The sequence below is a fragment of the Mercurialis annua genome, linkage group LG6, assembly GCF_937616625.2.
Source record: "Mercurialis annua linkage group LG6, ddMerAnnu1.2, whole genome shotgun sequence".
Lineage (NCBI taxonomy): Eukaryota > Viridiplantae > Streptophyta > Magnoliopsida > Malpighiales > Euphorbiaceae > Mercurialis > Mercurialis annua.
Genome location: NC_065575.1, coordinates 16,369,612 through 16,383,747, shown reverse-complemented (window position 1 = coordinate 16,383,747; position 14,136 = coordinate 16,369,612). Strand labels below are relative to the sequence as shown.

General features: G+C 33.0%; 1 protein-coding gene across 1 annotated transcript in view; it reads left to right on the top strand.

Moving 5' to 3' along the window:
* The first annotated feature begins 432 nt into the window (after positions 1-432).
* LOC126687666 (uncharacterized) overlaps positions 433-14,136 on the top strand; it is a 49,637-nt gene continuing 35,933 nt past the window's right edge. Inside the window, exons 1-2 of the mRNA XM_056106345.1 lie at positions 433-490; positions 2,264-2,642. Coding sequence (XP_055962320.1) covers positions 2,266-2,642 — 377 coding nt within the window. The 5' untranslated portion in view covers positions 433-490; positions 2,264-2,265. The remainder of the gene's footprint in view (positions 491-2,263; positions 2,643-14,136) is intronic.

Here is a 14,136-nt window from a genome sequence, read left to right as displayed (position 1 = left end):
TATATATATATATATATATATATATATATATATAATTCGTAATATATATATTAATAAATATATATATTAATTCGAAATTTAAGGATAAGTGTTTTCCTTAATTTATTATTTTTTGGAAGATAATAAATATAGTAATTAATATATATGGATAATTATCAAAAAGGAGTTTTTGATAAACATAAACTTGTAGAATTGCAATGAGATTGAAATTCGAATTTGTCTCAAACCCTAGTGTTATTTATCACTATAAATACTCATTAAGCAGTTGGTTTTGAGAATCATGAAATTCATTATTCACTAAATCACTAAAATTCGAAATTGCTTGTGAAGCAATAGTGCTAGCACACAAGCACTAGTTTTGGCTAAGGTCTGTTTGTGTGGATACTCGTAGAGGACGCGTTCTTTTGGAGGCGTTTCTGATCCGAGGCTAGGTATCACCAAAGTGAACCACCTCCTTCCTTCCTACATTGCTGTTGAATTCGACATACAAGTAAGTAATTGTTCTGTTTAATTCGAATTACATGGATCTTGGTTTGGGTTTTTAGATAATTTTTTGAAATTCCGCTGCGTTATGAACCAATAAAAACCCAACAGTGGTATCAGAGCTACTTGTAATTTGATTAATTAGATTCTGAGTATATATGTGATATATGCTTATTGTATGTTCTGTTTTGAAAAAGGGGTTGTTTTTCGAAATTGTTTTTGAAGGAATTATAATTCGTTGTATTATAAATAAAACGTTTATGTGATTAATTGTATGAAAAATAGTATGAAGAATTAATTTGATTAATTGTTTAATGTGATTAAAACTTCGAATATACTGTTCTAAATTAATATTACGTTTTAATTTGATTAAAGGTTTCGTAGTATTAATGTTCATACGAATTGATAAGAAAAGGGGAAACAGAATAATAAAACTGTTTTTGAATAAGGATTAGTAAACTGTTTATGAAACTGTTTTAATTCTATTAGGAAAACTGTTTTTGAATAGGATTAGTAAACTGTTTGTGAAACTGGTTTTAATTCTATTAGTAATTCTGTTTTGAATAGGATTAGTAAACTGTTTGTAAAACTGTTTTGATTCTATTAGTAATTCTGTTTTGAATAGGATTAGTAAACTGTTTGTGAAACTGTTTTGATTCTATTGATAAAACTGTGTTTAATTATGTTATGAACATAATTTATAAAACTGTATTTAATTCTGCTATGAGCCGAATTAATGAAACTGTTGTTATTTAAGTGTTTAATAAATTGTTTCTGAACAGTTTTTAAGATGCAGTAATTAGGGTTTTGGGGTTATTTTAATCTGTTTCGAACATATTAAAATAAACCGTAATCAGTTAAGATTATTGATTTCGGATAAAGAAATTTTAATTCTGTTAAGAGTAACATGTGAGAAAAATTTCTGGACCCGCTAGCCGACTAGCGGGACCACCGCCTGGGGCTCTGCCCCCGGGCCCCGCCAGGGGCGCTGCCCCTTGGACCCCGCTGGGGGCGCTGCCCCCAGACCCCGCCAAGGGGCCGCGCCCCTTGGACCCCGCTGATACACCCCATTAAGGACCGTTATCCTTTTAAACCGGCGTGTTTTTGTCATGTATTTTATTTTAATACTTTAATAACAAATTTTAAATATGATTTAATTATCATGAATAACATATTTATATGATTGTTGTTAAATATGATTTAAAATAGTAAAATAATATGTTTTTAATGTTTATCTTATTGGTTATATGCTTTGCATGATTATTTTACATGTGATAAGATAGGATAACTAAATAGGATAAATAACAAACCCTTATTTAATATTAAGTCTCCAATATACCTCCCATTGTAATAACACTTATCAAGACTTAGATTGCTATGTATAGGTTATGCCAAAGCATGATGTATAAAGTCATCTAAGTAAGATAAGTTGGATAAAAGTGATATCCATATGTTTGATTTGGTTAGACTTAACTAGGTTATCAAAATAGTTTTGAACCTAGGGTATAAGATAGAATATCAAGACTACATGTGATGTTAATATTCTATGTTCAAGAATTGCATGAGATGTAATTGGTAAAGTGTTACCTACCTAAATAAACCACACTTAAAGTGATAAGTCAAAGCTTACTTGAAGTAGGGTGAAATATGGATCTTGTCCCACTATTATTTTTCAATTGTTGAAATTAACATTAAGGGTTTTTATATGAATTATGGATATATGTTGTGGGAATTTTATTGTGCCTTTTATTAAATGCTACTTGTATATTTATTGTTGTAGAGATGGCTACAAACACTACACCTACTTCATCAGTGCGATCAATCCTTGAGAAGGATAAGCTCAATGGCACTAACTTTCTGGACTGGTGCAGAAAACTAAGAATTGTTCTTAGGCAAGAAAGAAAGGAATATATCCTTGATCAACCCCTCCCTGAGGAACCAGCTCCTGCTGCTACTAGAGCTCAAAGGGATGCTTATACGAAGCATCTCAATGACTCTACTGATGTCACTTGCATTATGCTTGGATGCATGGAGAATGAACTCCAAAAGCAAATGATGGAATTGGATGCAAACACCATGATTACTGATCTCATGGAAATGTTCCAAGAGAGAGCAAGAATTGAAAGGTTCAATACCATCAAGGATTTGCTTTCTTGCAAGTTGACTACTAGCGGCTCATTTAGTCCTCATGTTTTGAAGATGAAGGGTCATCTTGAACATTTGGACAGACTCGGTCTCCCAATTGCCCAAGAGTTGGCTACAGACATTATTCTCCAATCTTTGCCTGAGGCTTATGATGGTTTCATCATGAACTTCAATATGCATAATATGGAGAAGACCACCACAGAGTTGCATGGGATGCTTCAAACTGCTGAAAAGAACATTAAGAATGAGATTAAGGATGTTCTTATGGTCAACAAGGGAAAGGGTATGAAAAGGTCTGGTAAGGGCAAGGGAAAGGCTTTCAAGAAGTCTAAGCCCAAGTCCAAGCCCAAGACCAAGGATGAACCCAAAGCAAAACCGCCAAAGGAAGGAACTTGCTTTTTCTGCAAGGAACCTGGACATTGGAAAAGGAATTGCAAGAAATATCTGGATGATCTAAAGAAGAACAAGGGTAGTGAGACTACCACTTCAGGTATTCATGTTATAGAAATTAATCTTTCTACTTCTGATTCATGGGTATTAGATACTGGATCTGGATCTCACATTTGTACTAATGTGCAGGGTCTCAAAAGAAGTAGAAGTTTGACAAAAGGCGAAGTGGACCTACGAGTTGGCAATGGAGCAAGAGTTGCTGCTTTAGCTGTAGGGACTTATGAGTTATCTTTGCCTAGTGGACTTATTTTATCTTTGAACAATTGTTATTATGTACCTACCATGTGTAGGAATATTATTTCTGTTTCTTGTTTGGACAAGGATGGTTTTGAATTTATTATTAGGAATAATAAATGCAGTATTTCGCATAATAACATTCTTTATGGATATGCTCCACGCAGTAGTGGTCTTTATATTTTAAATGTTGAAGACACTAATGAAAAATCAGTCTATAACATCAATGCTAAGAAGTTTAAGTCAAATGATTTAAACTCTACTTATCTCTGGCATTGTCGTTTAGGCCATATAAATGAGAAACGCATATCAAAACTTCAAAGAGATGGACTTTTGAATTCATTTGATTATGAATCATTTGAAACATGTGAATCTTGTCTAATGGGCAAAATGACAAAAACACCTTTTATTGGACAAGGTGAAAGAGCTAAAAACTTATTGGGCCTTATACATACAGATGTATGTGGTCCATTAAGTACAAATGCTAGAGGTGGATTTCAGTACTTCATTACTTTTATTGATGATCTCAGTAGATATGGTTATGTTTATCTGATGAAACATAAATCTGAATCTTTTGAAAAGTTCAAAATATTTAAGAATGAAGTACAAAATCAACTTGGTAAAAATATTAAAACACTAAGATCTGATCGAGGTGGTGAATATTTAAGCCAAGAATTTGTAGATCATCTAAGAGATTGTGGGATCGTTTCTCAATTGACTCCACCTGGAACACCACAATGGAATGGTGTGTCTGAACGGAGAAATCGAACTCTATTGGATATGGTTCGATCAATGATGAGTCAAACTGATCTTCCAATCTCATTTTGGGGTTATGCTTTAGAAACCGCTGCATTCATTTTGAATAGAGTTCCATCAAAGGCAGTTGAAAAGACACCATATGAGATATGGACTGGAAAAACTCCTAGTTTGTCTTTTCTTAAGATTTGGGGATGTCAAGCTTATGTGAAGCAACTAATTTCAGATAAATTAGCACCCAAATCTGGCAAATGCCTTTTTGTAGGATATCCTAAAGAAACTAAAGGATATTACTTCTACAATGCTTATGAGAACAAAGTGTTTGTTGCTCGAAATGGTATCTTTTTGGAAAAAGAATTTATTTCCAAAGGAACCAGTGGGAGTACAGTACAACTTGAAGAAATTCAAGAACCACAAAATAGCATTGTACCAAGTATGGAACCTCAAAAGAATCAACAAGCAATTGTTGAACCAGTACAAGTACCACAAGGCCAAAGGAGGTCTGATAGGACACGTCATAATCCTATGAGATATGGATTTCTCATTACTGAGAACAATGATGTGATGATTGTGGATCAAGAAGAACCCACATCCTATTAAGAGGCCATAAATAGTCCTGACTCTGAAAAATGGCTCGAAGCCATGAGATCTGAAATGCAATCCATGTATGATAATCAAGTTTGGACCTTGATTGACCCAACGGATGGTGTAAAAACCATTGGGTGCAAATGGGTCTTCAAAATGAAGACTGACATGGATGGCAATGTGCATACCTATAAAGCAAGACTAGTTGCAAAAGGTTTCAGACAAATACATGGTATAGACTATGATGAAACCTTTTCACCAGTTGCTATGCTCAAATCCATTCGAATTCTCCTTGCCATAGCTGCATATTATGACTATGAGATATGGCAAATGGATGTCAAAACAGCGTTTCTTAATGGAAACTTACTTGAGGATGTGTACATGACACAACCTGAGGGTTTTGCCAGTCCAGAGAATTCTGGAAAGGTTTGCAAGCTTCAAAAATCCATTTATGGATTAAAGCAAGCTTCTCGGAGTTGGAATCTTCGTTTTGATGAAGCAATCAAAGAGTTTGGATTCATCAAGAATGAAGATGAACCTTGTGTATACAAGAAGGTTAGTGGGAGCGCGATTGTTTTCTTAGTGCTTTATGTTGATGACATACTACTCATTGGAAACGACATTCCCATACTGCAAAATGTTAAATCATGGTTAGGGAAGTGTTTTTCAATGAAAGACTTGGGCGATGCTGCTTATATATTAGGCATCAAGATCTATAGAGATAGATCTAGAAGACTCATTGGCCTAAGTCAAAGCACTTATGTTGATAAGGTATTAAACAGGTTTAGTATGCAAGACTCCAAGAGAGGATTCTTACCAATGTCACATGGCATCAGTCTCAGCAAGACTCAGTGTCTTAAGACACAGGATGAGCGAGACCGCATGAGTAAGATTCCATATGCTTCTGCTATTGGATCTATCATGTATGCAATGTTGTGCACTCGACCTGATGTCTCGTATGCTTTGAGTACAACGAGCAGATACCAGTCAAATCCAGGTGAAAGTCACTGGGCAGCAGTTAAGAACATCCTTAAGTACTTGAGAAGAACCAAGGATGCATTCTTGCTATATGGTGGTCAGGAAGATGAGCTGATTGTAAAGGGTTACACAGACGCTAGCTTCCAAACTGACATTGATGATTATAAATCACAGTCAGGATATGTGTTTTGTTTGAATGGAGGTGCTTTTAGCTGGAAGAGCTCGAAGCAGAACACCGTTGCTGATTCTACAACAAAAGCTGAGTATATAGCTGCTTCAGACGCAGCTAAGGAGGCTGTTTGGATCAAAAAGTTCATAACTGGATTAGGAGTTGTTCCTAGTATATCCGATCCAGTGAACTTGTTATGTGATAACAATGGGGCCATAGCACAAGCAAAGGAGCCCAGATCACATCAGCGATCCAAACACATACTTAGACGTTATCATCTCATTCGAGAAATCATTGAGAGAGGAGACGTGAAGATATGCAGAGTTTCGACAAATGATAATGTTGCTGATCCGCTAACTAAGGCTCTTTCACAGCCTAAGCATGAGAGTCATACTAGGTCCATGGGAATTAGATTTAATGTAGATTGGGCCTAGTGCAAGTGGGAGATTGTTAGTGATATGCACTAGGTCAATCATGTTTGACCATGTTTTGACTTTATCATTTTATTATTTATTGATTGGCAGTTTTTATCATTTTATATTAATGATTAAAATACTTGAATGGTTAATTCTTTCTAAGGTCATCGAGTATGTGACTTGATAGTAGAACCCTTAGGTTTAATAAAAGAATTATATACCATCTATCCCTAGTCTTAATAGAACATTGAGACTAGTATGATGTTGACTGATGATTATGTTTTACTAATCATGTATATGAGATATTAAGTCAAATCATAGGTGCTATTTGAGAAATAAGGCACTGGATGACCCACTGTGAGAATACTACATAGATCACTGTCATAAGTAATTCTCATTACAGTTCTATTAGTATAATCCTTTGACCTTGAAATCATCATGGATTTTTACATAGCTATTTCATATTTTGATACAGTCTTACATTATCTTTAACAGGATAATGGAATAGATTGTCATTGGATATGAAAGTAACTATGTGAGAAATGTGAGTGACTGAGAAGGAATTTGTCCCTCATTTATTTGAGTAAGATATCTATAGGCCCCTTGAAGAAGATAGACTGAAGAAAATGCATGGCCATGCTAATTGATAAGAAGTTATCATTTTCAGTCTACTTAGAGTCAAGAAACTAATGATTGAATGTTATAAGGATGACATAACTATGCCTTATATTCAATCTGGATATCGAGAGACAAAGGGATTAAAATATTATTGTAAATGGTTAAATCGGATTATCGATATTCATATAACTTGGGTAGTCATAATGTCTTGCTAGAGGCCACTTATGACTTGTGGGCTGAAATAGGGATTTCGAGCCTACTGCCAACGTTATATGAACCTACAGGGTCGCACACTAAGAACAGGCCCAAAACAGTTATGGGTTGTACAAGCCCAATGTGATTAAGTGATTAATTATATATATATATATATATATATATATATATATATATATATATATATATATATATATATAATTCGTAATATATATATATTAATAAATATATATATTAATTCGAAATTTAAGGATAAGTGTTTTCCTTAATTTATTATTTTTTGGAAGATAATAAATATAGTAATTAATATATATGGATAATTATCAAAAAGGAGTTTTTGATAAACATAAACTTGTAGAATTGCAATGAGATTGAAATTCGAATTTGTCTCAAACCCTAGTGTTATTTATCACTATAAATACTCATTAAGCAGTTGGTTTTGAGAATCACGAAATTCATTATTCACTAAATCACTAAAATTCGAAATTGCTTGTGAAGCAATAGTGCTAGCACACAAGCACTAGTTTTGGCTAAGGTCTGTTCGTGTGGATACTCGTAGAGGACGCGTTCTTTTGGAGGCGTTTCTGATCCGAGGCTAGGTATCACCAAAGTGAACCACCTCCTTCCTTCCTACATTGCTGTTGAATTCGACATACAAGTAAGTAATTGTTCTGTTTAATTCGAATTACATGGATCTTGGTTTGGGTTTTTAGATAATTTTTCGAAATTCCGCTGCGTTATGAACCAATAAAAACCCAACAAAAAGGTGTAACGTTTGGCTTTGTTTTGTAACATTTGTAAACATTTGGCTTCAATCGCTAAAAAGGTGAAAGGTTTGGATTTGTTTTGTAACGTTTGTAAATGTTTGGTTTAAATCGCTAAAAAGGGGAAACGTTTTGTTTTGTTTCGTAACGTTTGTAAACGTTTATCTTCAATCGCTAAAAAGGTGAACCGTTTGGATTTGTTTCGTAACGTTTTAAACGCACGTTTACAAACATTACAAAACAAATCCAAACTTTTAAAAAGGTGAAACGTTTGGCTCAAGTTGTTAAAAAGGGGAAACATTTGGATTAAAACGCCAAAAAGGTGAAACATTTGGATTTGTTTCATAACGTTTGTAAACGTTTGGTTTTGTTTGCTAAAAAGGTTAAATGTTTGGACTTCTTTTGCAATGTTTAAACGCTTGGATTTGTTTTATAGCGTTTGTAAACGTTTTGGCTTAAATCGCCAAAAAGGTGAAACGTTTGGTTTTGTTTCGTAACGTTTATAAACGCTTGGCTTAAATTGCTAAAGGTTAAACGTTTTGATTTGTTTTGTAACGTTTGTAAACATTTGGATTAAATTGCTAAATTAGGTGAAACGTTTGGATTTGTCTCGAAACGTTATAAACGTTTGGTTTTGTTTCGTAATGTTCGTAAACGTTTGGCTTCGATCGCTAAAAAGAGGGATATGTTTGGATTTGTTTCGTAACGTTTGTAAACGTTTGACTTAAATCGCTAAAACGTTGAAACGTTTGGAATTTTTTGTAACGTTCGTAAACGTTTGGCTTAAATTGCTAAAAAGGTGAAACGTTTGAATTTGTTTCGTAACGTTTCAAACGTTTGGTTTTTTTTTGAATCGTTTGTAAACTTTTGGATTAAATCGCTAAAAAGGTGAAATGTTTGGATTTGTTTTGTAACGTTTTTAAAAGTTTTGATTAAATCGCTAAAAATGTGAAACGTTTGGTTTTGTTTCGTAACGTTTGTAAACGTTTGGTTTTTTTTGTAAAGTTTGTAAACGTTTGGCTTAAATCGCTAAAAAAGGTGAAAATTTTGGATTTGTTTTGTAACGTTTGGCTTAAATCGCTAAAAAGAGGACACGTTTGGATTAAATTGCTAAAAGGGTGAAACAGTTGGATTTGTTTCGTAACATTTGTAAACGTTTGGCTTAAATCTCTAAAAAGGGGAAACGTTTTCGCAACGTTTTAAACGTTTGGAATTGTTTTGTAACGTTTGTAAACTTTTAACTTAAATTGCTAAAAAGGTTAAACGTTTGGATTTCTTTTGTAAAGTTTGTAAATGTTTGGATTTGTTCTGTAACGTTTGGCTTCAATTGCTAAAAAGGGGAAACGTTTGGATTTGTTTCGTAACGTTTAAAAACGTTTGGCTTATATCGCTAAAAAGGTGAAACATTTTCATTTGTTTTTTAACGTTTGTAAACATTTAGCTTAAATCGCTAAAAAGGTGAAATGTTTCGATCCAAACGTTTGGTTTTTTTTTGTAACGTTTGTAAACGTTTGGCTTAAATCGCTAAAAAGGTGAAACGTTTGGATTTGTTTGTAAACGTTTGGCTTAAATCGCTAAAAAAGTGAAATGTCTGGATTTGTTTCATAACGTTTGTAAACATTCGGCTTAAATAGCTAAAAAGGTGAAACGTTTGGTTTTGTTTTGTAACGTTTATAAACGTTTGGCTTAAATCGCTAAACGTTTGGCTTAAATCGCTTAAAAGGTGAAACGTTTGGATTTGTTTTGAAGCCTTTTGAAAGGTTTGGCTTTAATCGTTAAAAAGGTGTAACGTTTGGCTTTATTTTGTCACATTTGTAAACGTTTAGCTTTAATCGCTAAAAAGGCGAAACGTTTGGATTTGTTTTGTAACGTTTGTAAACGTTTGGCTTAAATCGCTAAAAAGGGGAAACATTTTCTTTTGTTTCGTAACATATGTAAATGTTTGGCTTCAATCGCTAAAATTGTGAAACGTTTGGATTTGTTTTGTAACGTTTTAAATGCACATTTTACAAACGTTACAAAACAAATTCAAACGTATAAAAAGGTAAAACGTTTGGCTCAAATCGATAAAAGGGGAAACGTTTGTATTTGTTTTGTAACGTTTGTAAACATTTGGCTTAAATCGTTAAAAAGGTAAAACGTTTGGATTAAACCGCTAAAAAGGTGAAACTTTTAGACTTGTTTCGTAACGTTTGTAAACGTTTGGTTTTGTTAGCTAAAAAAGTGAAATGTTTGGATTTGTTTTGTATCGTTTTAAACGCTTGGATTTGTTTTGTAACATTTGTAAACGTTTGGCTTAAATCGCTAAAAAGGTGAAATGTTTGGATTTGTTTCGAAAGTTTGAAACGTTTGGATTTGTTTGGAAACGTTTGTAAACGTTTGGCTTCTATCGCTAAAAAGGTGTAACGTTTGGCTTTATTTTGTAACATTTGTATACGTTTGGCTTCAATCGCTAAAAAGGTGAAAGGTTTGGATTTGTTTTGTAACGTTTGTAAACGTTTTGCTTAAATCGCTAAAAAGGGGAAATGTTTGGTTTTGTTTCGTATCGTTTGTAAACATTTATCTTCAATTGCTAAAAAGGTGAACCGTTTGGATTTGTTTCGTAACGTTTTAAACGCACGTTTAATGGTGAAACGTTTGGCTCAAATTGTTAAAAAGGTGAAACGTTTGGATTTGGTTTGTAACATTTGTATACGTTTGGCTTAAATCGCGAAAAAGATGGAACGTTTGGATTAAAACGCTAAAAAGGTGAAACATTTGGATTTGTTTCGTAACGTTTGTAAACGTTTGGTTTTGTTTGCTAAAAAAGTTAAACGTTTGGACTTCTTTTGCAATGTTTAAACGCTTGGATTTGTTTTGTAACGTTTGTAAACGTTTTGGCTTAAATCGCCAAAAAGGTGAAACGTTTGGTTTTGTTTCGTAACGTTTATAAACGCTTTGCTTAAATTGCTAAAAAGGTGAAATGTTTTGATTTGTTTTGTAACATTTGTAAACATTTGGATTAAATTGCTAAATTAGGTGAAACGTTTGTATTTGTTTCGAAACGTTTTAAACGTTTGGTTTTTTTTCGTAACGTTCGTAAATGTTTGGCTTCAAATGCTAAAAAAGGGGAAATGTTTGGATTTATTTCGTAAGGTTTGTAAACGTTTGGCTTAAATCGCTAAAACGTTGAAACGTTTGGATTTTTTTTGTAACGTTCGTAAACGTTTAGCTTAAATTGCTAAAAAGGTGAAACGTTTGAATTTGTTTCGTAACGTTTCAAACGTTTGGTTTGTTTTGAAACGTTTGTAAACGTTTGGCTTAAATCGCTAAAAAGGTGAAATGTTTGGATTAGTTTTGTAACGTTTTTAAAAGTTTGGATTAAATCGCTAAAAATGTGAAACGTTTGGTTTTGTTTCGTAACGTTTGTAAACGTTTGGTTTTCTTTTTGTAAAGTTTGTAAACGTTTGGCTTAAATCGCTAAAAAAGGTGAAAATTTTGGATTTGTTTTGTAACGTTTGGCTTAAATCGCTAAAAAGAGGACACATTTGGATTAAATTGCTAAAAGGGTGAAACAGTTGGATTTGTTTCGTAACATTTGTAAACGTTTGGCTTAAATCTCTAAAAAGGTGAAACGTTTGGATTTGTTTCGCAACGTTTTAAACGTTTGGATTTGCTTTGTAACGTGTGTAAACTTTTAACTTAAATTGCTAAAAAGGTTAAACGTTTGGATTTCTTTTGTAAAGTTTGTAAATGTTTGGATTTGTTTTGTAACGTTTGTAAACGTTTGGCTTCAATTGCTACAAAGGGGAAACGTTTGGATTTGTTACGTAACGTTTACAAACGTTTGGCTTATATCGCTAAAAAGGTGAAACATTTGGATTTGTTTTTTAACGTTTGTAAACATTTGGCTTAAATCGCTAAAAAGGTGAAACGTTTCGATCCAAACGTTTGGTTTTGTTTTGTAACGTTTGTAAACGTTTGGCTTAAATCGCTAAAAAGGTGAAACGTTTGGATTTGTTTGTAAACGTTTGGCTTAAATCGCTAAAAAAGTGAAATGTTTGGATTTGTTTCGTAACGTTTGTAAACATTTGGCTTAAATCACTAAAAAGGTGAAACGTTTGGTTTTGTAACGTTTATAAACGTTTGGCTTAAATCGCTAAACGTTTGGCTTAAATCGCTAAAAAGGTGAAACGTTTGGATTTGTTTTGAAACCTTTGGAAAGGTTTGGCTTTAATCGCTAAAAAGGTGTAACGTTTGCCTTTGTTTTGTCACATTTGTAAACGTTTGGCTTTAATCGCTAAAAAGGCGAAACGTTTGGATTTGTTTTGTAACGTTTGTAAACGTTTGGCTTAAATCGCTAAAAAGGGGAAACATTTGCTTTTGTTTCGTAACGTTTGTAAATGTTTGGCTTCAATCGCTAAAATTGTGAAACGTTTGCATTTGTTTCGTAACGTTTTAAATGCACGTTTACAAACGTTACAAAACAAATTTAAACGTATAAAAAGGTAAAATGTTTGGCTCAAATCGATAAAAACGGGAAACGTTTGTATTTGTTTTGTAACATTTGTAAACATTTGGCTTAAATCGTTAAAAAGGTAAAACGTTTGGATTAAACCGCTAAAAAGGTTAAACTTTTGGATTTGTTTCGTAACGTTTGTAAACGTTTGGTTTTGTTAGTTAAAAAAGTGAAATGTTTGGATTTGTTTTATAACGTTTTAAACGCTTGGATTTGTTTTGTAACGTTTGTAAACGTTTGGCTTAAATCGCTAAAAAGGGGAAACATTTTCTTTTGTTTCGTAACGTTTGTAAATGTTTGGCTTCAATCGCTAAAATTGTGAAACGTTTGGATTTGTTTTGTAACGTTTTAAATGCACATTTACAAACGTTACAAAACAAATTCAAACGTAGAAAAAGGTAAAACGTTTGGCTCAAATCGATAAAAGGGGAAACTTTTGTATTTGTTTTGTAACGTTTGTAAACATTTGGCTTAAATCGTTAAAAAGGTAAAACGTTTGGATTAAACCGCTAAAAAGGTGAAACTTTTGGACTTGTTTCGTAACGTTTGTAAACGTTTGGTTTTGTTAGCTAAAAAAGTGAAATGTTTGGATTTGTTTTGTATCGTTTTAAACGCTTGGATTTGTTTTGTAACGTTTGTAAATGTTTGGCTTAAATCGCTAAAAAGGTGAAATGTTTGGATTTGTTTCGAAAGTTTGAAACGTTTGGATTTGTTTGGAAACGTTTGTAAACGTTTGGCTTCTATCGCTAAAAAGGTGTAACGTTTGGCTTTATTTTGTAACATTTGTATACGTTTGGCTTCAATCGCTAAAAAGGTGAAAGGTTTGGATTTGTTTTGTAACGTTTGTAAACGTTTTGCTTAAATCGCTAAAAAGGGGAAACGTTTGGTTTTGTTTCGTATCGTTTGTAAACATTTATCTTCAATTGCTAAAAAGGTGAACCGTTTGGATTTGTTTCGTAACGTTTTAAACGCACGTTTAATGGTGAAACGTTTGGCTCAAATTTTTAAAAAGGTGAAACGTTTGGATTTGGTTTGTAACATTTGTATACGTTTGGCTTAAATCGCGAAAAAGATGGAACGTTTGGATTAAAACGCTAAAAAGGTGAAACATTTGGATTTGTTTCGTAACGTTTGTAAACGTTTGGTTTTGTTTGCTAAAAAAGTTAAACGTTTGGACTTCTTTTGCAATGTTTAAACGCTTGGATTTGTTTTGTAACGTTTGTAAACGTTTTGGCTTAAATCGCCAAAAAGGTGAAACGTTTGGTTTTGTTTCGTAACGTTTATAAACGCTTTGCTTATATTGCTAAAAAGGTGAAATGTTTTGATTTGTTTTGTAACATTTGTAAACATTTGGATTAAATTGCTAAATTAAGTGAAACGTTTGTATTTGTTTCGAAACGTTTTAAACGTTTGGTTTTTTTTCGTAACGTTCGTAAATGTTTGGCTTCAAATGCTAAAAAAGGGGAAATGTTTGGATTTATTTCGTAAGGTTTGTAAACGTTTGGCTTAAATCGCTAAAATGTTGAAACGTTTGGATTTTTTTTGTAACGTTCGTAAACGTTTAGTTTAAATTGCTAAAAAGGTGAAACGTTTGAATTTGTTTCGTAACGTTTCAAACGTTTGGTTTGTTTTGAAACGTTTGTAAACGTTTGGCTTAAATCGCTAAAAAGGTGAAATGTTTGGATTAGTTTTGTAACGTTTTTAAAAGTTTGGATTAAATCGCTAAAAATGTGAAACGTTTGGTTTTGTTTCGTAACGTTTGTAAACGTTTGGTTTTCTTTTTGTAAAGTTTGTAAACGTTTGGCTTAAATCGCTAAAAAAGGTGAA